Raw genomic sequence first — 23,962 nt, forward strand, 5'->3', positions numbered from 1 at the left:
GACTTGTACTAGCTGAGGATCGCAGTCATAGACGGTAGCCCTGGGTGCTGCTGGGACAATCTCTTGCCGAGGGTCTGTGCTCTGGCTCCGCATGCCAGCTGAGTGGGTGACCCTCTTTCTGCTGATAAGAACTCCTGCTCTCCAGCCAGCCCCACGTTTCATTTTTATTCCTCCCGCTCCCACCCTTTGAAAAGCATTCCCCCTTCCCACAAGGTGTCTTCACTTCTAATCTCTCAGCCCCTGCACAGGCTGCTCCCTCACTGGCTTACATTGATGCAAAATTTCCATAACTATGGCAAGATCTGGAGCCCCCATCTGTGGTCAGGAGCCCATTATGCAAAAGGTCTCATACAAACACCCCCCCCCCCCGCCTGAAGTGTTCTTCTCTGCATCAAGAACACTAAAGAATTATTCCTTTGCTGGGCATTTTGGGACAGTCCTCCACATAGTGTGATGTGCTGAGCCAGCATGGCTGTAGCTCATAGGAGTTGCAGGTAGAAGAAATTTGCTGAGTCCCAGTTGGTCCAATATCCCTTGTCTGTGGAGAATCCATTCACGTAAAGTCTCTGGATCGTGTCCTTAAATTGTCTCCTAGCTGGAGTCCTCAGATTCTTTCCCACAATGCCCCGGACTTGTTCCCGTTGACACCCGTCAATGATGCTTCATCAACACACACACGTCTGAAAATCCAAATGGTTTATACAGAGAGGGTAGCTTGCAAACAGAACGATGGGCCTTCTCTGGGGGGGGGGGGGGGGGGCGATACAGCCCCACGATTCCAGGAAAGCAGGAGTCACTGGGGAGGACAGTGGGGTAAGGATCAGGGAACTAGGGGGTTGGAAGGAGGGGAGAGGGAGCTCTTGGAAGACAAGTATTATTCATCATGTGCCACCCCGGCAATACCACAGTACACAGTTCTAGTCCAGGGATCCATGATGTTAGGAGCTGTATAAACACAGGACAAACAGACTGTTCCTGCCACCCCCCACCCCCAAGAGTTTACAGTTAAAGTAGGAAGTTTAAAGTGGGAGACTGTTGTAGGTGTAGAAGCAGCATAGGGACCCCCCAGACTATCCGGATGCTGACCAATATTGTTTCCTTGAACTCCTTGTTGGTCTGTCTGTGTCGGCCTGTTCTCTCTTGGCTGAGAGTTAGATTGGAAGCTCTTTGGGCAGGGACCGTCTTCGGGCATGTGTTCGTATGGCACCTAGTCTGTGACTGGGGCTCCGTCTCCCCAGGAGGAAGGCACGTGAGAACACAAATAATAAATAAAAGGAGGAAGAGGTAGAGGGACCAGGCGGGAGGGAAGATTGGGGGGCACATAGGGAGTGCTCAGTAGGAGAGAACAACTGCGGAAGTGGAGGAGGTAGAAGTAGCTTAAAGGGAGGAGAACAGGATGATCGCGTGGGGAAGGCAGTAGCGAGGGACACAGAAGAATCGAGTTCATGTTGTGGCCCTGCCAGAGGCTCCAACACTTGAGCCCAGATTTTCAAACTAGCTTTGCCCCCAAAACTGCAACAAGAGCCGTGTGCTGCAGGGAACCTGCCCCGGCCATAGGGCCGAGCCCTTGAAAGTTTGGCCACAAGTCAGTCAGTTTGCAAGGACTTTTTGTTCCCAAATCTCCGTTTTTAAATCTTCTAAAAATAAAATTAGTCAAAACCGAAGCAAACCACTGAGATTTTGTTAGGACAAAACAGTTTGTTCAACTCAAACTGAACTTTTCCACTGAAGTCCTTCCACAAGAAGTGTCTGTCATGTTGTATGGCCCACCGGCGTTCTGTGGAATGCGCCGAGCATGGCATGGCACGTCTCCAACTTTCCAGTAGGGTTGCATCTTATTTCCTTTGCTTTATCCTGTCTTCACGTTTTTTCTTTTCAACGTTAGTAAAATTCATTCCCTTTGTTATAGCTGGAGTATGTAGGGGAATGAGGAGGTTCCCGCCGAACCCGCCCCAAGGTTCCTAAATGTTCCCCTTCAAGATATGACCTCACCCACTTTGTTTCCCTAATATCCTGGGACTGACACGGCTGCAACACCACTGCATACCCCTTCAAGACTGAAACTTTTCTGGGGCTACTCTCCGCCTGCTGAGGGATTCCACAGAAACATTCCTGAGCAAAAAAAAAAAAAATCCCTGCACAAAAAAGGTTCCTTCATTTCTGAATAGGAGGATATCAGGTAGGGAGGAAGTAAACTTTTCCCATTAGTAAGTATTTGATCGTTCGTTTGTTTGACCAACTCTGGCTGTTTGGAGCGGTCATTGACATTTTACTGGAGATGGACCTGGGCAACGAGAGGTGCCTTCCAGTGACAGAAAAGTGCTTGGATTTGCCCAAGTTATAGATTCTTAGGGCCCGAGTCTCACTGCGTTGCAGGCCAGAGTCTGAGCTATGTACGCTAATACTGAGTTTTGATAGTGTGCTTGTCATCAAAGTCTATAGACTACAGCCTTAAAGCTGAAGAGTGTTTTAAGGAGGGTAAAGCTCTTGCGTAAGGGGCAAGCACAGAGGTGAATTTCACTCTAGATGAATTCGCAGAAAGAAAAGGAGGACTTGTGGCACCTTAGAGAGACGAACAAATTTATTTGAGCATAAGCTTTCGTGAGCTACAGCTCACTTCATCGGATGCATGCAGTGGAAAATACAGTGGGGAGATTTATATACACAGAGAACATGAAACAATGGGTGTGACCATACACACTGTAACCAGAGTGATCATTTAAGGTGAGCTATTACCAGCAGGAGAGCAGGGGGAGGGGGAACGGAACCGTTTGTAGTGATAATCAAGGTGGGCCATTTCCAGCAGTTGACAAGAACGTCTGAGGAAGGAGGGGGGCGGGGGGGGGGTAAACATGGGGAAATAGTTTTACTTTGTGTAATGACCCATCCACTCCCAGTCTCTATTCAAGCCTAAGTTAATTGTATCCAGTTTGCAAATTAATTCCAATTCAGCAGTCTCTCGTTGGAGTCTGTTTCTGAAGGTTTTTTTGTTGAAGAATTGCCACTTTTAGTCTGTAATCGAGTGACCAGAGAGACTGAAGTGTTCTCCGACTGGTTTTTGAATGTTATAATTCTTGACGTCTGATTTGTGTCCATTTATTCTTTTACGTAGAGACTGTCCAGTTTGACCAATGTACATGGCAGAGGGGCATTGCTGGCACATGATGGCATAGATCACATTGGTAGATGTGCAGGTGAACGAGCCTCTGTTGTAAAGAGTGTAAAGAGTTGTCACTTTGGATGGGCTATCACCAGCAGGAGAGTGAATTTGTGTGGGGGGGTGGAGGGTGAGAAAACCTGGATTTGTGCTGGAAATGGCCCACCTGATGATCACTTTAGATAAGCTATTACCAGCAGGACAGTTGGGTGGGAGGAGGTATTTTTTCATATTCTCTGTGTATAAATAAAGTCTGCTGCAGTTTCCACGGCATGCATCCGATGAAGTGAGCTGTAGCTCACGAAAGCTCATGCTCAAATAAATTGGTTAGTCTCTAAGGTGCCACAAGTACTCCTTTTCTTTTTGCGAATACAGACTAACACGACTGTTACTCTGGAGCCTCTGATGGTGTGGCTGATGTGATTAGGCCCTAGGATGGTGTCCCCTGAATAGATATGTGGACACAGTTGGCAACGGGCTTTGTTGCAAGGATAGGTTCCTGGGTTAGTGGTTCTGTTGTGTGGTGTGTGGTTGCTGGTGAGTATTTGCTTCAGGTTGGGGGGCTGTCTGTAAGCAAGGACTGGCCTGTCTCCCAAGATCTGTGAGAGTGATGGGTCGTCCTTCAGGATAGGTTGTAGATCCTTGATGACGCGTTGGAGAGGTTTTAGTTGGGGGCTGAAGGTGATGGCTAGAGGCGTTCTGTTATTTTCTTTGTTGGGCCTGTGTGTGTGTTTTTATTTGCATTGTGTAACCCACACACCGTCTGGATGTGGTCTGTCTAGCACCTAGACCACGTAGAGAGAGAGCCATTAATGAGTCTGCTCTACATCCTTAGCTAACAGCCAGATGGCTTTTAGCTCATGCGGTAGAGGCTCATGCTTTAAGCTCCAGAGGTCCCCGGTTTGATCCCACCCACCAAGGACTGGGGTCTGTCCACATTACAGTTGCAGTACTTGACAGGAGCCCCAGTCAGGGACTAGGACCGTATGGTGCCAGGCGCTGTACAAATTATACTCATTGATCCTCTGCTGTTTGGCTGTCTGATGCTGGGGTACTCAATTATTCCTTGTTTCTCGCTGCATGTTTGTGTTGCCTTGACAAACTATTAGATGATCTTGTCGTATTCTGTTGTCGCTTGAGGTTTTGGAGTGGCCGCAGAATCATCAGCATCTGTGGACTTGGCGGTCTTTGTCTGCAAGACCAGAAACAGCAAAGAGCAGAAATGTTAGCGATGGGAAAGCCAAAAATACTGAAAAGTCGTGTCTGTGCCCTGCACACAGTGCCAGAAACATGCCTAGGTTACGAGGGGCAGGTCTGTTCTCATGGGGGGATAGAAGGACTCATGGGGGTGTCTAGAGTGCTGGGCTCAGGTTAAGATTACAGCTGGGTGAAATTTTTCAGCTGAAACTTAATTTCAACAAACAATGCAGATTTGGCAACATGAAACCGTTTCAGGAATTCGTCTGGGTTTGGCTGAATTATTTATCTCGGAACTTTTTATTTATTTATTTTTTTTAAGTCAATAGTTTGACATTTTTGAAATGAAATGTTTTACTTTCTTTTTGGTTCACAATGACTTGTTTTGAAATTTCCTTTATTTATTTTTTTGAAATTCACAAATGTTTGAAAATGCTTCGAATGGAACCGAAACATTTTTGTTCAACCCAAAAGTTTTTTTTTTTCTTTCAACTTTTCAATTTGCTGTAAATCGTCCTCCCCTCCCTCCCCCAAAAAGTTAAGTTGAAGTATTTCACCTAGCTCTCATCTCGGGTGATGGGGCTCCCCTGTTCCCTACAAGGGAAAATTCCCACTATACCCCAAGCCCAGACTGCCACAATCAGGATGTTTTTCCTGCTCTGTAGTGTACTTACCCTCCAGTCACCCCCACAGCTGACTACTCAACAATCCCTCTCCCCCTTAGGGGCCAATTTTTGTTCCCAGTTACTCAGTGGAGAATCGCACTGAAGTCAATGGAAGTTGCAACCAACTTAGGCCCCGACTCTGCATGCTACAGCTCATGACTCGAGCCTGTTTGGAGTCAGCGTTGCTCTGCATGGACACTGGGGTCCGCCCACATGATGTCCTTGCAGGATCGTGGCCCAACTGGATACAGAACGGGGCCTCTCAGGCAGCCATGGCCCTACAAACCCTGAATTCCACCCTCTAATAACAGGATGCAAACCCCACTTGCCGGGTTTGGCTGGCTGACTGTGGCATAAATGGTTTTCTCGCCCTTCTCCATGGATTCCAGGCCTTCCTTGCACAGCTTCTCATCATCCGTTTGTGGAGGCGACTGAAATGAAAGAGACAGAGCTGTCACTATTCCTGTCAGGAGACAAAAGCTCCAAGCGCTTGGGGATCCGGGGTGGAATCCTGGTCCCGCTAGCATCAATGGGGCCGGGAGTTTGAGAGTCCCCAGCGTGTGAAAGCTTTCCCCTGGTTTGGCCCTGGATGGAGGCACAGCTCACAGCAGCCAGTCTCCGAGCCCAGGTCCACAGACTCGGGGCTTGCAGAGCTCCGGCTCCCAAGCTAAAAGAGCTGTGAAAACATTGTGACTCGGGCTTGACCCTCTCCTCCCAGCTCCTGCCTGAGCCGTACCATCCACACAGCTGTCTTCAGCACCACGGCCCAAGTCTGATCTGCCAGCCTGCTGCTTGCGGGGTAGACGTCCCTTGAAAGTAGGTGGCCGGCGCCTGATTCACCACCACCCTTGGCGCGGTCATTTACACCAGCGTCGAACACTCCTGTCCTGAGCTGGTGGCCCTCTACGGTGCCGTCAATCAGCACAGAAGGGGCGGGGTAATGGAGAATAGGGCCCAGGGAATCTGTCAGCCTGTGTGTGCAAAGGAGACTCACTGGCCTCACTTCTGTGTCTTACTACGGGCTGATCTGGAGGCATAAAGAGGGGCAGGGTAGCCTCCAGCCAAACCTCCCCAGTGCAGCGGGGTTTCCGTGGTGGTACAGGGTGTCCGTACAATGCCTGTAGAGGCCCTCGCGCAGGGCCATGCCGGGGGTGGACTGGGAAAGAGTGCAACCAGGGGCTGGGGAACTGTGAGCTCGCACTATCCTGGGCCCCTGGGGCTACTCTAAGTTGTGCTGTGGGGGCTGGTCCTCTTCCCAGACCAGCTCTCAGAGCATAAAGGGGAGATAAAGTCTCTTTTCCCCTGTCTCTATTTGCATTGCCCTCTGCCACGCTCTGTCTCCCGCAGGCTCAGCACAGAACTTGGTTCACTGTGTTTAAGTGTTGATTATCATCGCTACCTCCAGGTCTCATTGACGTCCAGATCATTGTCCATATTTTCCCTGAAATCAGAGAGCACCTAGCCATGGGCCCGTTACACTAGTGGTTGTTATTAGAGCCCGTAGCATGCTAGGGGTCAGCGATCACAGTGTTTAACTCTGCCAGCCAGGAGAAGGAAACCCATGTCAAATAAATATACAGGAAAGCACGGTGTAGCACTCCTACCTGGTTTGGGTGATGGACCTTGGAATAGATCGTTTTTGTCTCGTCCTCCTTGGTCTCCGGACCCCTTTTCTGAGTCCCCATTCTACTGCAAGCCTAAATAGACAGATCCCGCCCCATAGCATGAGCTGGACACAGATTTGCAGCAGCTGAGTGAAGTGGCTTTAAATAATGCTTTGCAGAGTCAGGTCAGAGTGCAATCGTCACAAGGGGCAAACAAGGCCAAAGCTGTGGTCGGAATTAGAGTTCGGTGAAACTTTTTTGGCAAATAGCAAATTTGCCCAAAATGCATTTTTCGGCGCAATTGGGGGTCAATTCAGCAACTAGTTTTGGCCAAAAATGGGCGGGGGGGGGAACTTCAAAGTAAAAATATTTTGTTTTAACTCTTCCAATTCTGACAAACTTCCTTTCTACCATTTTGAAACAAGAGTTCGATTATTTTGGTTTGAAACCACAATTCATTTCAAAATTTAGGTTTTGGTTTTTTTTTTTAAAAAGGGGGTTGGGGCAAAAAACACCTGAAATGACCCAAAATTAACGCTGGGGGGGAGGGGGTGGGATTGAAAAAATTTCATTTTGCATCAAGTTAAACATTTTTCTTCAGCAAAAAAAAAACTCTGCAAAAACAGTTTCAGTTCGAACCGAAATTTTTCTGGAATTTTTTCGGTTCAGGCCCTGAATCGAACAATTATTTGCTCATCTCTAGTCTTAATTCTTAGCTGAAAGGCTCCCTGCCCGCAAGGGCTTCTGGAATGGACACTGGGCACGGGATTCCATCCCGTCCCGTGTGGAGGCCTGGTTCTGTTGGGTCAGGGCCCTTTGCAGCTACAAAGGATTGGAACAGCTGCTCCTTCTCTCTAAGAGCAGCTGCCGCTTTCAGCATCGACCGAGCATTATTGCATGTTCCAAAGGAACCTCAAAAATTTTCTGGCTGCTTCCAACGCCGCCTCCTCTTCCCCCATCACAAAGTGACCCCAGTGTTTCTGCTAGCCCCACTTGTCCCTTGACTGGGGCCCCACAGTCCCATACTCGTGGTAAATCTAAGGCACTGGTACCATCAACCCATCCTGGCTATTCTTCTGGCTAAGCCGACCCACTGCCTCGAATTGGTAATGGTTTCACAATGAGGGAGCTTTAGGTGAACTCACCAGTGGCGAATTACCGACTTTGGCATAAACTGTGTTTGTTTCTGCATCGGCCTCTGCAATGAAAAGAACATGAGAAGTAAGTGAATGGAACAGACCCCACTGCCAGTGGAGACTGGGAACTGGGAGACACTGGACTCATGGCATAGGGCTGGGCAGTCCCCCTTGCTGTGCCCTCATCCGTTCTGTATGGTAACTTCAGACAGATGGGGAGGACATGCATTCTCCTCTCGCCTGAGTGCTTAAGGGAAATCTGTGTTATTTCTGATCCACACTGCACATGTTACTGGGCTCATTGAACTGGAGTCATTAAAGATTCTTGGGCACTTCGTGAATGACCAGGGGTGTTCACCTAGAACCCGGCCAAATTCTAACTCTGGTAACTGTAGCAGGGTTGCTATGCAGTATTAAACAGCTGCCATGTTCCCCCTCAGAGGTGGCTCCATTACAATGATGGGTGACAAAAATCTCCGTAAACTTTATCAATTATTTTGCAAGGCACTTTGGGATATCTAAGGATGAAAAGTACTAAGTAACTGTTCAAAGAATAAAAAACAGGTGACTAGTTGTCTGTGGAGCTTTTACTTTTAGTAAAAGAAAAGACTTTTAAAATTATTAATCTAGTAGCCCTAAACAACAGCGGGGGGGGGGGGGGTTAAAGAGGGGAAAATACTTATATTTCTTCAATTCTTCCCCCTGTTTTTGTTGAAATTAAAAATTCTTTAGAAGCTCGACACTTTTTTAGAAACTTGAAAATTTGCAACCAGTTCTACACTTGCTTTGAAACAGGGAAAAATGTAAAAAACAAACTAACAAACTAACAAAAAACCCCATAAGAACATAAGAATGGCCATATTGGGTAAGACTAAAGGTCCATCCAGCCCAGTATCCAGTCTACTGACAGTGGTCAATGCCAGGTGCCCCAGAGGGAGTGAACCTAACAGGCAATGATCTAGTGATCTCTCTCCTGCCATCCAGCTCCACCCTCTGACAAACAGAGGCTCGGGACACCATTCTTTACCCATCCTGGCTAATAGCCATTAATGGACTTAACCTCCATGAATTTATCCAGTTCTCTTTTAAACCCTGTTATAGTCCTAGCCTTCACACCCTCCTCAGGCGAGGAGTTCCACAGGTTGACTGTGCGCTGAGTGAAGAACTTCTTCCTTTTGTTTTAAACCTACTACCCATTCATTTCATTTGTTGCCCCCTAGTTCTTATGTTATGGGAACAAGTAAATAACTTTTCCTTATTCACTTTCTCCACACCACACATGATTTTATAGACCTCTATCATATCCCCCCTTAGTCTCCCCTTTTCCAAGCTGAAAAATCCTAGCCTCTTTAATCTCTCCTCATATGGGACCCGTTCCAAACCCCTCATCATTTTAGTTGCCCTTTTCTGAACCTTTTGTAATGCCTGTATATCTTTTTTGAGATGAGGGGACCCAATCTGTACGCAGTATTCAAGATGACAAGTTTCAGAGTAGCAGCTGTGTTAGTCTGTATCCGTAAAAAGAACAGGAGGACTTGTGGCACCTTAGAGACTAACACATTTATTAGAGCATAAGCTTTCGTGAGCTACAGCTCACTTCATCGGATGCAGACAGTGGAAAATACAGTGGGGAGATTTTATATACACAGAGAACATGAAACAATGGGTGTTACCATACAGACTGTAACAATAGTGACCAGGAGAGGTGAGCTATTACCAGCAGGAGAGCGGAGGGGTAGTGATAATCTTTTTTAGTGATAATCAAGGTGGGCCATTTGCAGCAGTTTATGTTGAGGGGGGGGAAGGAAGAGGAGGTTGAAAATTCAAAATTTGTGAATTTTTTACAATCAAGATTTGAGAAATTGCTCTCAGTGCTCTGATACAAAAACTATAAAACTTAAAACTAAACTTAAAACCACACAGCCTTAAAACTAAACCAAACTAGCAGAGGTATCAGGGATCTGCCAGATCCCAACCACCACTGCCATAGGGGGCTTGGATATCCACGTTAAGACATCTCCAACCATAAAGAGCAAACCAGGTACTTCTCCATGTATGTAGCCTTTATTTCAGATTAAGGAAAAACAACAGAGAATAAATATGAAGTCTCCATGGGAGAAAGAGGAATAGAACACAATGGCTCGTTTTGTAACATGTCCAGTCTGCACAGCCCCGGGACTAATTCTCCTCTGGCCTGCAGGTTGTGTTGATGACGACAACTCCAAAATGAGTTATCAAAAGTCCAGGGAATGGGAAGCATTTGTTGAGTGGCGACAATCCTGGCATCTTTGCTCCTTCCGTTTGGTTTCTTAAAAAGACCTTTATACTTTGCAGCTGTAGAGGTTAGTCTTTGGTACATAATGGCCCTGATTCAGGAAAAAACTTAAACACATGGTTAGCTTTAAGAGTAATTAATATCTAGCTCTTGTCTAGGGGTTTTCATCAGTCGACCTCAAAGCGCTTTACAAAGGCGGTCATTATCCCCATTTTACATATGGGGAAGTGAGGCACGGAGCGGGAAACTGACTCCTCCATGGTCACGCATCAGGGTAGTGGAAGAGTCGGTACTAGAACCCTGATCTTCTGAGTCCTAGTCAGGGCACTGTCCACTAGGTAATACTGCCCGTCAAACCCAGCTTTAAGTCCCATAAACTGCACTGGGGCTTAGGCAAGTGCTTCAGTGTTCTCCTGAATACAGATACTTTCCTAGCGTGGGACAGCTGCTTATGAAGCGGCGCCGTTCCTCCTTATATTCCATCTCTCCCAGCTTCGGCGTCAGTCTTTAAACCTGCCAATGTCATTCTTGTGGTTTTTTTAGCTCTTGTGAGATCTTTTGCTGTTGTCTTCAGGGGTGTTTGCACGAAATTACTGTTCAAAGCTACAAGTCCCATGCTTCCAATTCTTCCTTTGTTTTATTAAACTGGAACCTTTCCATATTCTTAGAAAGGGGGAATGGACACTTATATTTTTCTTCCCTTTTAACCAGAAAATCTCTCCCTTGCACCTTTCGTTTTTTCTGAACTCCTTGTCGTTTTATAGCCCCATCCTTTCAGCTGCATCTTTGTCGTTCCCGTAAACAGAGATTAAAAGAGGTGTTTTCCCATGCAGGTGCATTTCATTCCAGATTAAAGAAAACGGACAAAGGAAGAACAAATGTAAAGCTGCCAGGAGAGGGAGTGAGAGCCCAGTGTGTGTGATTGGCCCTGCGACATTCTGCATCTGAGAAGAAACACAAAATGGCACCTGCCTCACTGCTACCTACACCGCAACCCTTCCTATGACTGTCCTGTGCAACCAAACCTGTCTAATTTACAGGACTAGGACAGGACCTCTAGCCCAATCCCTGCCTCCTACACCTACCATGTTTTCAAAGTGGACAGAATGTTCCTCCCTCTTTGCTTCTCAGCTCCTCTCTGACCACTCAGCTCACTACCCTGCCCTCAGCTCCTCCAATAAGAGGGATAGCAGTGAAGAGTGGCAGCATGATAAGCAGCCAGCAGTTGGAAGGAGGAAGTTGGCAGATGTCAGGCACTAACAGCAGCGATTAGCCCCTCTTTCTGACACTGGATATCAAAGGCTAAAATTTTCAAAAATGCTTAAGTGACTTAGAAGCCCAAGTCTCAGTTTTCAAGCATGACATGGAGCCAGATTTTCAAAGATATTTAGGTGCATAAGGATGCAGATAGGTGCCTAGTGGGATTTCCAAAAACATCTATCCAAAAACAGGTTAGGTGCCTGTCTTCAACTTTAGGTGACTAAATACCTTTGAAAATCTGGTTCTTCAGAACCTAGGCTCAGCTTCTCAAAGGTATGTAAGCTCCTAACTTCCATTGAAGTTAAGAACCTAAAATACCTTTAAGGATCTGGGCTCTAAGTCTTATTGAAAGGATTTAAGCTCCTAAGTCACTCAGGCATTGCTGAAAACATAATCCAGCATTGCGGGGGAGCACAGCAGGTTGGGTAATAGTCTTGCAGAAATAATGTACAGTGTGAGAATCACTTACACTTCTGCAGTATCTTCCACCCACAAGGTTCCTAAAGCATTTCACAAATGATGGGCCAGATGTCAAGGTGGTGTGTAAGGGGGAGGTGTAAATTACACTTTGAGTCTAAACTGGTGTAATTTATACAGTGAAGGAGTGCAAGAAGGCATAAGATAAATCACCTTATACTCTTTGACTCATTACTTATGAACATTATTTGGCTTCCTGTGTTGTATGTATGCTATGTCTCCGTTTGGGTTTGCGATTATGAAATTGCTCAGGTACTCAGAGACTCACAGGTTTTAAGGCCAGAAGGGACCATCATGATCATCTTGTCTGACCTCCTGCACATCACAGGCCACAGAACCTCACCCACCTACTTCTGTAATAGACCCAGAGCCTCTGACTGTGTTACTGAAGTCCTCAAATAACGATTTAATAGATTTCAAGTTACAGAGACTCCACTGTAGTTCAAAGCAACAAGTGACCTGTGCCGCAGGCTGCGGAAGAAGGTGAAAACCCCCCAGGGTCTCTGCCAATCTGACCTGAGTGGAAATTCCTTCCTGGTCCCAAATATAGCGATCAGTTGGACCCTGAGCATGTGGGTGAGACCCACCAGCCAGACAGGTGGGAAAGAATTCTCTGTAGTTACTCAGAGCCTTCCCCCTCTAGTGTCCCATCTCCAGCCATTGCTCATAGCAGTCGTGGATGGCCATATGCAATTGTAGGTAACCTCATTGTACCATCCCCTCCATAAACTTATCAAGCTCAATCTTTAAGCAAGTTAGGTTCCCCACCGCCCTCCCAGGAAGGCTGTTCCAGAACTTCACTCCTCTGATGGTTAGAAACCTTCACCTAATTTCAATCCTAAACTAAGCACCATCCACCTAAAGAGAAGTACATGAAATAAACCCTTCGGCTGTTTGTTTTTAATTTTTTTTGCAAGGTCTGACCTGTTTCCAATCAGCAGAATGTAGTTTTGTTTCCCTACAATTGTACAAATGGAAAGTAAGATTTGGAAAGTGAAATTGCTTGTTTGGGGAATGACTGTGTCTTACCTAGATCACGAAGTTCTGGATTTAGCCTTTGGCTTTCTGAGAAAGGAAAGTCAAAAGAAAACAGTCTTTAAAGTAATACAATTAGCAAATAATCCCCCCACCCCAAAAATCCCTCTTTATTTGTATTGTCTCCTGTCTGCATTAGATAAATAATATGGGTTCTTTTCCTTAGGAAGGAAAAGGAGATGCACATGGGAAGGGACGTAGAGTGACGTAAGATGTGCAGGGGAGGTAAGGGTGGGGACTGGAATGCAAGGGGAGGCTTCAATCCCAATATCCCCGAGCAGGGCTTCATTTTGTCAGGCACTGAACAGACACAGAGTAAGAAATGGTCCCTGCCCCAAAGGGTTTGGTCTAAATCAAAAGCCAGACAAAGGAAGTTTAATCACCCTCATTGTACAGATGGGGAGCTGAGGCACAGAATGAGCAAGTGACTTGCCAAAGGGCACACAGGAAGTTTGGGGCAGTGCCAGGATTTGAAACCAGATTTTAGGAATCCTATTCTAGTGCCATAACCCTAAGACTAAACTTCCTTGTGACAGCAGTGCTCCTTGGGGTACCAAGGCAGCCTCCTCCCATCGCAGTCACCCATGGGACTGTTGCCCTACACTTGAGCTCCGCTGCAGGACGGACTTCCAAAATGAGAGACCCAGTGCTGGTGGGATGCTCCACCCGTGATTAGAATCACAGCAATGTTGGGCTGGAAGGGACCTCAAGAGGTCACCAAGTCCAGTCTGCGGTGCTGAGGAAGGATCTAGTAAACCTAGACCTTAGGCACCGACTCTACGGGGCTGGAGCACCCTTGGGAAAAATAGTGTGTGCTTAGCACCTACTGGCAGCCAGCTCCTCCCTTCCCTCCCAGCGCCTCCTTGGAGGAACAGACCATTCTGATTTTTTTTTATTTATTTTGTTTTATATTAAATTAGGGTTACAAATTATAACATAGAATAAAATTTTAAATATAAAATAAAACAAAATATATAAACACAAATATACAAAATGGTTGTTTTATCAAAACTAAATGTTTTGACTGACCTCATGCTTTTCTCAAAAATTCTGTGTCCTGGGGAATTTTGAAATTTGACATTTCCTTCTCATTTGGAACAAAACCAGATTCTGAAAGGGCAGAATTTCCTGCCGAATGGAAATTTTGGCTTCTTCACGGCTCTAAGGATGTTTAGACAGATTCCCAAAGACTGAAACACTCACCTCTTTTTCTCCGCTGTCTGACTAGTCGTGCTGCAGTTAATACACTTGCAACTGCAACTACACCTCCACACGTACCTGCAGCTAACCCTAAAGTGGAAGACTTTTGGAAGCCTTTAAAGAAAGAAACGATGTGCTTTTAGTCGTAGCAGTAATAACGATGAACAACAAAAGTACTGAAGCTATAATACAAGAGAGTCCCCCCCCCCCCCCGCATGGTTTCTGCATAGCTCTGCCCTGGGAGCCTGATTCCCCCACTGCCTTGCAGCTTCTGTCGTCTTTTACAAACTGAGTAGGAAGCAAAATCAGCATGGTAGTGTTTTATACCCAATTTGCCCTCACTTTCCACCACTGTAAATGATACCGGGAACAGGGCAGTGGGGAATTAGGTCCCATGTGTTCAGTTAGCAAGCTCTTAGCAAGTGTTTGCTCAGAAGAGCATTGCTTAAGGAAAACCCCATAGAGAGAATTTTACAGATTTCTATCCCTGCTATGTTTCAGAGGAGCAGCCGTGTTAGTCTATATTCGCAAAAAGAAAAGGAGGCCTTGTGGCACCTTAGACTAAGACTAAGGTGTCTTTGCACTTCATCGAAGAAGTGAGCTGTAGCTCACGAAAGCTCATGCTCAAATAAATTGGTTCGTCTCTAAGGTGCCACAAGTCCTCCTTATCCCTGCTATAGAATTCTAATTCATAGGACAAAATACATGAAGAAAGAACCTTATTCTCTTTTAAGTTTGATGGGTTTTTAGATTGATTTCTCTAGAAACCTTATTGCATTTCTATAGATTTCTGTTTGTTTCACCCCTGCTAAACTCTCTAGGACTTTTCCATAAGAACCTAGTAAGGCCACTCACAATTTGGTCCTCAGTCAGGCGGTTTACAAACGAATGCTACAAGGGCTGGTCAACACTCAGTGTTTGTCTCGATAGAACTATGATGGTTACGGGGTGTGCTTTTTTTTCTGATATATTTATACTGGAACCACCCCTTATACCAAGATAAATGTGCCTTATACTTGTGTCATAGATTTGAGGTAACTGCACCTTGGACCTCCTACATGGTCTGCTCAAGGGATGCCTTCTTAGGGTATGTCTACACTGCAATGTAAGCCCAGCGTTAGTGAGACTCAAGTCAGCTGACACAACATACATGGACACAACTAATCCTGCATCTTGGCAGGGGAGTAGACTAGATGACCCTTGCAGTCCCTTCTAACCCTATGGTTCTATGACCCATGTTAAGGAACCCTGGGCTTGAGCATCTACATTGTATTTTAACCCTACGTTAAGACTTCTAACCCGTGCTCGAACCTAGGGATCTGATGTCCACACTGACTTGGCTGTGTGCACTACAAAGTAACCATGTCCCAGAGTCTCTAGCAGCCCCCCAAATGTGGCCGCCTCTAGCCCTAGGACCATGATGCACTGTGGGAAAACTTTACTGCCTGCACTGCATGTTACAGGAAGTTTGGAGCAGCTCACTTTGCAAAAGGCTTGATCGGTTTGCTCTCCCTTGCGAACCCAACAGGCTCTCTGATAGTGCATATGCGGATCAGTGATCAGAAGAGAATGGGTTAATGCTGACCCGAGCTGCTGCCATTCGCAAAAGGGGACATGGTTTCTGTTTTCAGTAGAACGGACTGCAGATTGTTGGGATAGAGAAGATTAAGGAAGCTGTCCTATGGAATTGTGGGATTTTTATGGCTGATTCCCAGGACCGGAGTCAAGCAGGGCAGCATCTACAGGGCAAAGCAATAGGGCTCGGACCCTGTGTCCTAGGTCTTGGCTTACCTGAAGTGTGGAGCCCTGGGTTAGCTCAATTGCAGTGTAGATGCAAATGGGTTTAGGCTTTGAGCCCGAGCTCAAGCCCAGGCTTATGTTGCAGTGTAGACATACCCTTAGGTCCCAGGTCTTTAGCCATCACCACTTTCTGGGCAGGGACTGGATCCTTCTCCCTCCAGACTGGGGCTTTACCTTTTTCTAAGGGTTTACCCCTTGGTGAACAGGTCATGTCAGTTTGTAGCCCAAGATAAGCACCTTGGGTCTGTTTAAATCCAGCTTTTTATATAAAAAAACTTTTTGTTCTCTTGGGCCTCTGGGACCTGGCCTGCAGTAGTTTATGGTATTCTTGCTAGAAATGGTACTTCTCTGGGGCTGTTTACTGTCCCAGAAGAAATTCCCCCCGCCCCCTCCATGGTTTTGGTTCTTGGAGGAGCTGTGGTAACACCCCCCCACATGCTGTTGAACACAGTCCCTGCCCCACAAAGATCCATAGAACATGCACTGGTAATTTTCATAAGATGAACACAATAGTCCTCTAAGATGCTACTTGTGGTTGTAGTATCTATCACAACCTGAATAGCTTATTCCCCATTCCATATAGCAATAGCTATTCTGATCTAAGGCACATTTATCCCAGTATAACTGTGTCCATACTGGGGGGGTGCAATATTCCAGATATACTGGTATAGCTAAAATGGTACCACTTTGTGTAAGAGAGCTACACAAAAACTCCAGCTGTAACCCTCCGCACAAAGCTCAGTGGAAGTTTCACATAAAGATCAAGCTCTGAAGCGCGTTCTCTGAAACCGAGGTACATTCACCTCTTCAAAGAACTGGGTCACACCTGAAGTCCAGAGAAGATGCTCAGCAAAGCCTCTTGTCTGGCATTTAAAACAAACAAACGAAAAAACCCACCTCCCTCGACATGCAGGGTTGGATTTGGGGGTGGGGGGTTGGGGGTTACAGGAAGAGCTTGTGTTGATTTTACAAAGCAAAATTATCAGAGAAAGCAAAAAATACAACACCCCTTCCACTGAAAACCCAAATAAACAACAACCTCCAAGGCTTCAACCCTTCTTGCATCCCCCGACCAACCCTTCATTAGTCCCCATCCCAATACAGAAAGAAAAAACCACTATTTGGACTGCAAGGGCCAGATTTGCAAAGGTATTTAGGTTTTAAATATGCAAATAGGTGCCTAGTGAAATTGACAAAAGCACCTAACCTGCTCAGGTGCATTTGGAAATCTCACTTCATGTCTATCTGCATCCCTAAATAGTTTTGTATATCTGGTCCCACACTTTCTGGGGCCAAGGACTGTCTCTTGCTATATATTTGTACAGCACCTAACACAACAAGGCCAAGATGTAGTTGTGACATCTAGATGCTACTGTAATACGTATTATATCTCCTCCTGAGTTCAGTGGAAGTGAACCCGTTCCTTAAAATCCCCCCCCCCCCCCACTGATTTCTGCTCTTCAAGTCCTTTCAGTACTACAGGTTCCACCATTATCTTGAGCTACTTCCCCATATACATCTGCATTCCCTCAAGGCCTTGATCTCTTACACCAGTAGTTCTCAACCTGGGGGTACGCAGAGGTCTTCCAGGGGGTACATCAACTCATCTATATATTTGCCTAGTTTTACAACAGGCTACATAAAAAGCCCTAGCGAAGTCAGTACCAACTAAAATTTCATACAGACAATGACTTGTTTATACTGCTCTGTATATAATACACTGAAATGTAAGTACAATAGTTATATTCCAATGGGTTTATTTTATAATTATATGGTAAAAATAAGAAAGCAAGCAATTTTTCAGTAATAGTGTGCTGTGACACTTTTCTATCTTTATGTCTGATTTTCAAAACATAGTTTTTAAGTGAGGTGTAACTTGGGGATAGACAAGACAAATCAGACCCTTAAAGGGTACAGTCATCTGGAAAGATTGACAGCCACTGGCTTACACTGGGCAGACCTGCTCTGCAGCAAATGTTGGAGAAAGCAGAGCATTTTGCAGCATTTCTAATGAGAGCAACTTGAGCAAGCCTTTCTTGAGACATTTGTTTCCACTCCTCGCCTAAATCAGCAACTGCAGATGACTGAGCAGTGAGAAATAGAAAGAAAAAAAAAAACAATAAACCCCCCCACAAATGGGTGGGGGAGGTCGGACTTCTTTTTGTCCCGCAGATCTTTAAAGTGCAAGTTTTGAATAAAGAAAAGGAGGACTTGTGGCACCTTAGAGACTGACCAATTTATTTGAGCATAAGCTTTCGTGAGCTACAGCTCACTTCATCGGATGCTCCTTTTCTTTTTGCGAATACAGACGAACACGGCTGTTACTCTGAAACAAGTTTTGAATGAAGATCTACATCAGTCAGCGACAGACAAACAGTGGTGTGTATTTCTAGCTAAAGATTTGGTGAATAAAATGCCAAATTTTATCTTGCTGTGTTTGTAAACCTGTGGGAGTCTGATTCTCAGTCACACTAAGACCCTTATTAATTTAGACCTAAAATACTTTAAAAGAGATACCTATCCAAGGTTCTAGGTCATTCCAGAAGCAGAGAGGGCTTTAAAATGGGCAGAAATGGCCCCCAGAGAATCTTCTTTCCCTCCCCCGCATGTCCCAAGCACAAGAACAGGGTGACTGAGAGTCAGGCCCAGTATTCATTACATTTGCAACTGAACCGTGTGCATATGAACAAAAACATTCTGCTTGGCAGCTGCCTCAAGTAGCCAAACTAGGTGCAGGGTGGATGCATGGGAGAAGGTCAGGAATCATTCCCTGCCTCATAATGCTGTTCAACAGAGTCTGTGTCACCCTTCTCCCCCGCCCCCAGACCATCACACCCCCCCTGCCCTCCACACATGCTGCACTGCAGTAAGAACGCACAGATCCATGGCCTTTGTGTTCCCTCTATTGTGAGCAAGCTGAACGCTTTAGATTAGTGGTTCTGAACCTTTTTTTCATTTGCGGATCCCCACAAAAACCTGGCCTTGTCCCCTTTCCTCCAACCACCCATGTCCTCTACATCTGTAGCAGGAAAGGTAGCGGCATAGCAGCTTCTATGCTGGTCCTACTGGAGTGTATAGGAATTGGGTAGGGCCCCTTTAAATCGTTTGTGAGCCAGCTATTAGTTCCCTCTGTGTTCTAGGAGACCACCAGAGATAATATATGTAGGTTAGGCGTAGGCACATATATACACTGCCTTGTATGTCATATATATACATTGCTGCTCTGGCAGCGTTCAGTGGCATCATTCTAGAACACTTGACACAATGAGCACAACTTGAGGGCTCACAAGTATTTAAAGGGACACTACCCAGTTCTTAAACACTACACCTACACCCCCCAGGGATCCATCTACCATGGGGTGATCCTTCCTTGGTCAGCTTTGCCCGCTTCAGGGCCACACTGGCGTGCAAAGCAGGATTTCAATATATCCAAAAAGGAGTCGGGGAGCTCACCAGTTTCTGTGGCCACTGTTGTAGGTCTCCACGTTGAGAGGTCAGCTTGTGGGGACAGCATGCAGCATGGGGGAGAGAATGGGGATAAGATAAGAAACCTATCTCAGAGGAGTTCAAATTCCTTGGCAGCTCCATAGCCAGCCAAATAAAAGAGGTGGGTGGGTGTATGAGAGAGAAAGAGAAGTGGGTGGGGCCGAGTAGGGACAAAGCCCTGATGCTCCTCATCTTAGGGCATGGCTACACTTGTAGATGTAGAGCACTGTGAGTTAAACCCGCCTTCGTAGAGCGCAGTAGGGAAAGCGCTGCAGTCTGTCCACACTGACAGCTGACAGCACACTGGCGTGGTCACATTTGCGGCACTTGCAGTGGCATTGGGAGTGGTGCATTATGGGCAGCTATCCCAGCATGCAACGCGCTTTTCAAACGGGGGCGTGGGGTGGAGTGTGACAGGGAGTTTGTTGTGTGTATGTGGGGGGAGAGAGACTGAGTTTTTGGGGTGCTGAGAGTATATCAACATGCTGTCTTGTAAGTTCAGACCCCACTCCTCCCCGACCTCTCATTCACTCAAAGCAAACAGTAAATGGTTGCTTTTTCTCAGAGCTGATAAGCAGCCGGCTTCTCCGAAATGGAGCTTTGAAAGGGCATTTCCACATTCCTGCAGCCGATTTCACAACAATGACAAGAGTGGCCACTTGACTTCAGGGATTATGGGACGTTTCTGGAGGCCAGTCACAGTGCAGTAATGCAACACCTCACTCACAGAGACGCCCGGGCGTTTCAGCCAATACGCAACAAGCGTTAACCTTCTCTCCGAGGTGGGTTGCCAGCAGCGCTGTAGCCGTGGAGTCTAAACGCTCTAGGTGCTTTGCCAGTGTGGACGGGGAGTGAGTTAGGGCGCCTGGGGCTGCTTTATTGCTCTGTAACGCACAAGTGTAGCCAAGGCCTTATTTTCTACAAATACTGTCATTCAGACTCGACCTGGATGGAGAATCTATATCAATTAGAGCAGGTCGAAACCAGCTCTAGTACTGACGTCAATTAACAATTAAGGCTCTAGGGGACTCTTCTTCCCCAAATTTTCCTGCATGTAGATGATCACTAGGCAATATGGACCAGAGTCTCATTTACACTGATGCCTTGTCTACACACACAAGTTGTACTGCTTTAACTATACCAATACAGCCAAAGCAGTGTAGCCTCCCCAGTGTGGACGCAGTTATATCACTATAAAAGTGCTTCTACTGGGCTAGCTGTTCCTGTGGCAAAAGGAAATAAGCCACACTGGGCTTGGCTACACTGGGCTTGGCTACGCTTGCAAGATGTAAAGCACTGGCAGTTAAACCAGCCTTCGGAGACAGCAGCAGGGAAAACGCTGCCGTGGGTTCACACTGTCAGCTGCAAGCGCAGTGGCGTGGCCACGTTAGCATCTCTCGCAATGCCACAGAGAGCAGTGCATTGTGGTAGCTGTCCCAGTGTGCGAGTGGCTGCAGCGTGCTTTTCAAATGGGGGGGGGGGGTAGAGTGTGACAGGGAGTGTGTTGTGTGTATGTGGGGGGAGGGAAAGAGTGTGTCGGCATGCTGTCTTGTAAATTCAGACAGCAGCAGACCCACCCATCCCCCGCCTCTCTCTCCCTCACATACACACACAAACGCCTGCCTCAGCAGCTGCATTCCACAGTAATGGGTTGCTTTGTCCCGAAGGAGATAAGCATACTGCAGCTGACTTCAAAACAATGACCAGAGCGGCCACTTGACTTCAGGGGATTATGGGACGTTCCCGGAGGCCAATCACAGTGCGGGAATGCAACACGTCGTTCAGCCAGGGCACAGCAAGCTTTATGCGTCTCGTGGAGGGGATTACCAGGAGTGCTCCAGCTGCAGAGTCCAGGCCCTCTAAGTGCCTTGCCAGTGTGGACTCCTCAGGAGTCAGGGCGCCCGGGGCTGATTTAATGCGCTCTAACTTGCAAGTGCCGTCAGAGGTGTGATTGGCACTCAAGTGGATATACCCGAGCTAGCTTTGATCTAGCTCGCTCAAGTAAGAACAGCAGTGAAGCTGCAGCAGCATGACCAGCAATCGCTCGAGTACGCACCCAGGGTCCTAGGAAGGCGGTTCTAGCATCGAGCCCATGCAGCTGCCTGTGCTCTTATTGGCGCTAGGTAAGTATGTCTACGCATGCTGAATCCCCGCATCCGACCGGAATGTACAAACACCCAGGATCCCTGACACTAGGTAAAAGGGTCTTAAAGTGGGTGTTAATGTAAACTACAGCTGCCAGAGGCAACTAAAGGGGACTTAGTGTGCTGCTTTAGCAAAGACTGAAGCTGAAGGCAGGTTACATTGAACAAACGTACCTTATTCCCTTTTGCTATACCAGGAATGTTGAACAATTTTATTAAACCCTGTGCACTGCTCTGTCCATATGGCTGAGTTGGTCCCACCCTAACTCCCTGCCTTCCTCCCTGTTTTACTGATGTCTGTTACTGAATAACACTCCCTCCAGGGAACATGGGTGCTCTGGCTCTAGTGTAAATGAGAATAAGGCCCTATATGTAAAAAATTCTATCAATTATCTGTCTGTCTTTCTCCCCAAAAGCTGAGTTTGCATTGGAGGTTACCTTCTTCACTGGAGTCACATCTTCCTATATAGAAGGTGAGGAGATTAGAGGACTTCACTGCCTCTACTCCAGCCTCGGAGGAGGGGGACCTGCCCCACCCTCCAAGAAGATAGAGAGTGCTCCCTCGGATTTTAGGACAGGACTGGGATCTGTGCTCCTCCTTCCTTTAACCCCCCGGCATAAAGCAGCTGCAGCATAGCCCCAAATCTGGGCTACTGTTTCCAATTTTTGCATCAAAGTTGGGATACATATGCACAGCATCACAGTGTGGCAGGAAGGAGGGCATGAGATTATCTCTTGATTCCAGAAATATCAATATGCATTGCCAGAATCAGTGAAAGTACTAATGACCATATGCAGGTAGGGAGCTGCCCAGGTGCTTTCTGGTCTTACCATATGATGATACCTGCAGATCATGAGAGTTTTCAGAATAGCCCCTTTTAACTGAATGCTTGTAAATAGTGTCACATTCATGTCTCATGTTGCCACCAAAACCCCGTGATGGAATTAATGAGTTTGTCTGAGTAATGTGTGTGTAAAACTGAGTAAAGACCTTAAGATCTGAACCTAAAGACCTTACTAAAATAATAAGTGATTTGGATAAAATAAGATTGGACCTTATGTTTCATCTAAAACTCAAACCAAATTTGGAACTTTTTTTGTTATAACGATTTTGAATTACCATTTTAAAAAAAATCCATATTTGCTGCAGACTCTACACTTCCTGGTTTTCTTTGGAAATAGAAGTTCTGAAATATCACAATCAATGTAGTCTATGGTAAGTATGACCTACTCAGAGTGAGACAATACAGGAAATTTTGTAAGACAGCCCATACCTCAAGAAATGTTCTGGTCTGAACAGCTGAAGAAAGAGGTTTGGATACTTTCAGGGAAAGGCCCAGATTCAACAGGGTGACCAGACAGCAAGTGTGAAAAATTGGGACGGGGGTGGGGGGTAATAGGCGCCTATATAAGACAAAGCCCCAAATATTGAGATTGTCCCTATAAAATCAGGACATCTGGTCACCCTAAGATTCTACAACCATGTGATTACATCCCTGTGCATAGTCCCTTTGAAGTTCTGTATGGATGCTGGAGTCTGATTGCAGAATCAAGACCTGGAATTGATTAAGGACTTAGCCAACCTAATTCTCATCTGCACTAAGGACGCATTATAGGGCTGGTCAGAAAGCATCCATCTAAACTGGTTTTTATTGGATAATTGGGTTTTTGACAAAATTAAATTTATTGCAACAAGTGTCTCCTTTCCACAGAAAATTTTGTTCCCCTTCCCCCCGAAATCAGAGGTAGAAAACAGAAAAAAAAAATCAGTTATCAGAAAAAAAAAATATTTTGACCAAAACCTGAAATATTTCATTAAGGAAATGCTGCCATTATGCCTCATGGGAGTTGTAGTTTGGTTGCCGCATTTCCCTATTCTTCCTTATGGGCCAGGCTCCCCAACTTGACTACATCTCCCATAATGCACCATGGCCAGTGATTCCCATGATACACAACCTCCCCTCACAAAGAGTGGTGTCTGTGGTGCACCATGGGAGATATATTCTGATCAAGGAGCCTAGTGTATAGAAGAGAATGGAATATGAGGCATCTGAACTACAACTCCCATAAGGCATGGTGGCAGCATTTCCAAATTGAGCTATTTAGGTTTTCGGCCAAAACATTTGAGAAAAATATTTCTCCCAAAATATTTAAATTTTCTGCAGGTAAAAAACCCCATTTTCTGACCAGCTTTCCCCCTTTAAACCACACTACCTGCATAAAAGGATATTCTTGATCTTGGATAGAATCTATACAATCAGTATTGTCAGGATCAAAATCGGATCAGGATGAAATGCTGCATTTGGAGTTGACAGAAATAATGTGACAAAATCTATTTCTAATTGTTTTTACAGATTATTTTAAAGAATATTTTCCCAGTGTCACCAGGGTGAAATTCACCCCAACCGGAGGGGTCAGCCCAAGGTCTATATTCAGCTTAAATCATTAAAGGAGGGCTTGTATGGGGTTTAACTGGGGCACAGGGCTTGTACTGGTCCTTTACACAGGGGGTGAATTGTACCCCTA

General features: G+C 46.0%; 1 protein-coding gene across 1 annotated transcript in view; it reads right to left on the minus strand.

The window, feature by feature from the left end:
• Nucleotides 1-679: 679 nt before the first annotated feature.
• The window catches only part of LOC140902846 (T-lymphocyte surface antigen Ly-9), a 71,633-nt gene continuing 48,350 nt past the window's right edge, over nucleotides 680-23,962 (minus strand). Inside the window, exons 7-13 of the mRNA XM_073323414.2 lie at nucleotides 19,260-19,304; nucleotides 14,010-14,120; nucleotides 12,801-12,836; nucleotides 7,769-7,821; nucleotides 6,624-6,716; nucleotides 5,349-5,450; nucleotides 680-4,349 (exon numbers count right to left, since the gene is read on the minus strand). Of these exons, the coding sequence (XP_073179515.1) occupies nucleotides 4,263-4,349; nucleotides 5,349-5,450; nucleotides 6,624-6,716; nucleotides 7,769-7,821; nucleotides 12,801-12,836; nucleotides 14,010-14,120; nucleotides 19,260-19,304 (527 nt within the window). The 3' untranslated portion in view covers nucleotides 680-4,262. The remainder of the gene's footprint in view (nucleotides 4,350-5,348; nucleotides 5,451-6,623; nucleotides 6,717-7,768; nucleotides 7,822-12,800; nucleotides 12,837-14,009; nucleotides 14,121-19,259; nucleotides 19,305-23,962) is intronic.

This window comes from Lepidochelys kempii, chromosome 24 (genome assembly GCF_965140285.1).
Source record: "Lepidochelys kempii isolate rLepKem1 chromosome 24, rLepKem1.hap1, whole genome shotgun sequence".
NCBI lineage: Eukaryota > Metazoa > Chordata > Testudines > Cheloniidae > Lepidochelys > Lepidochelys kempii.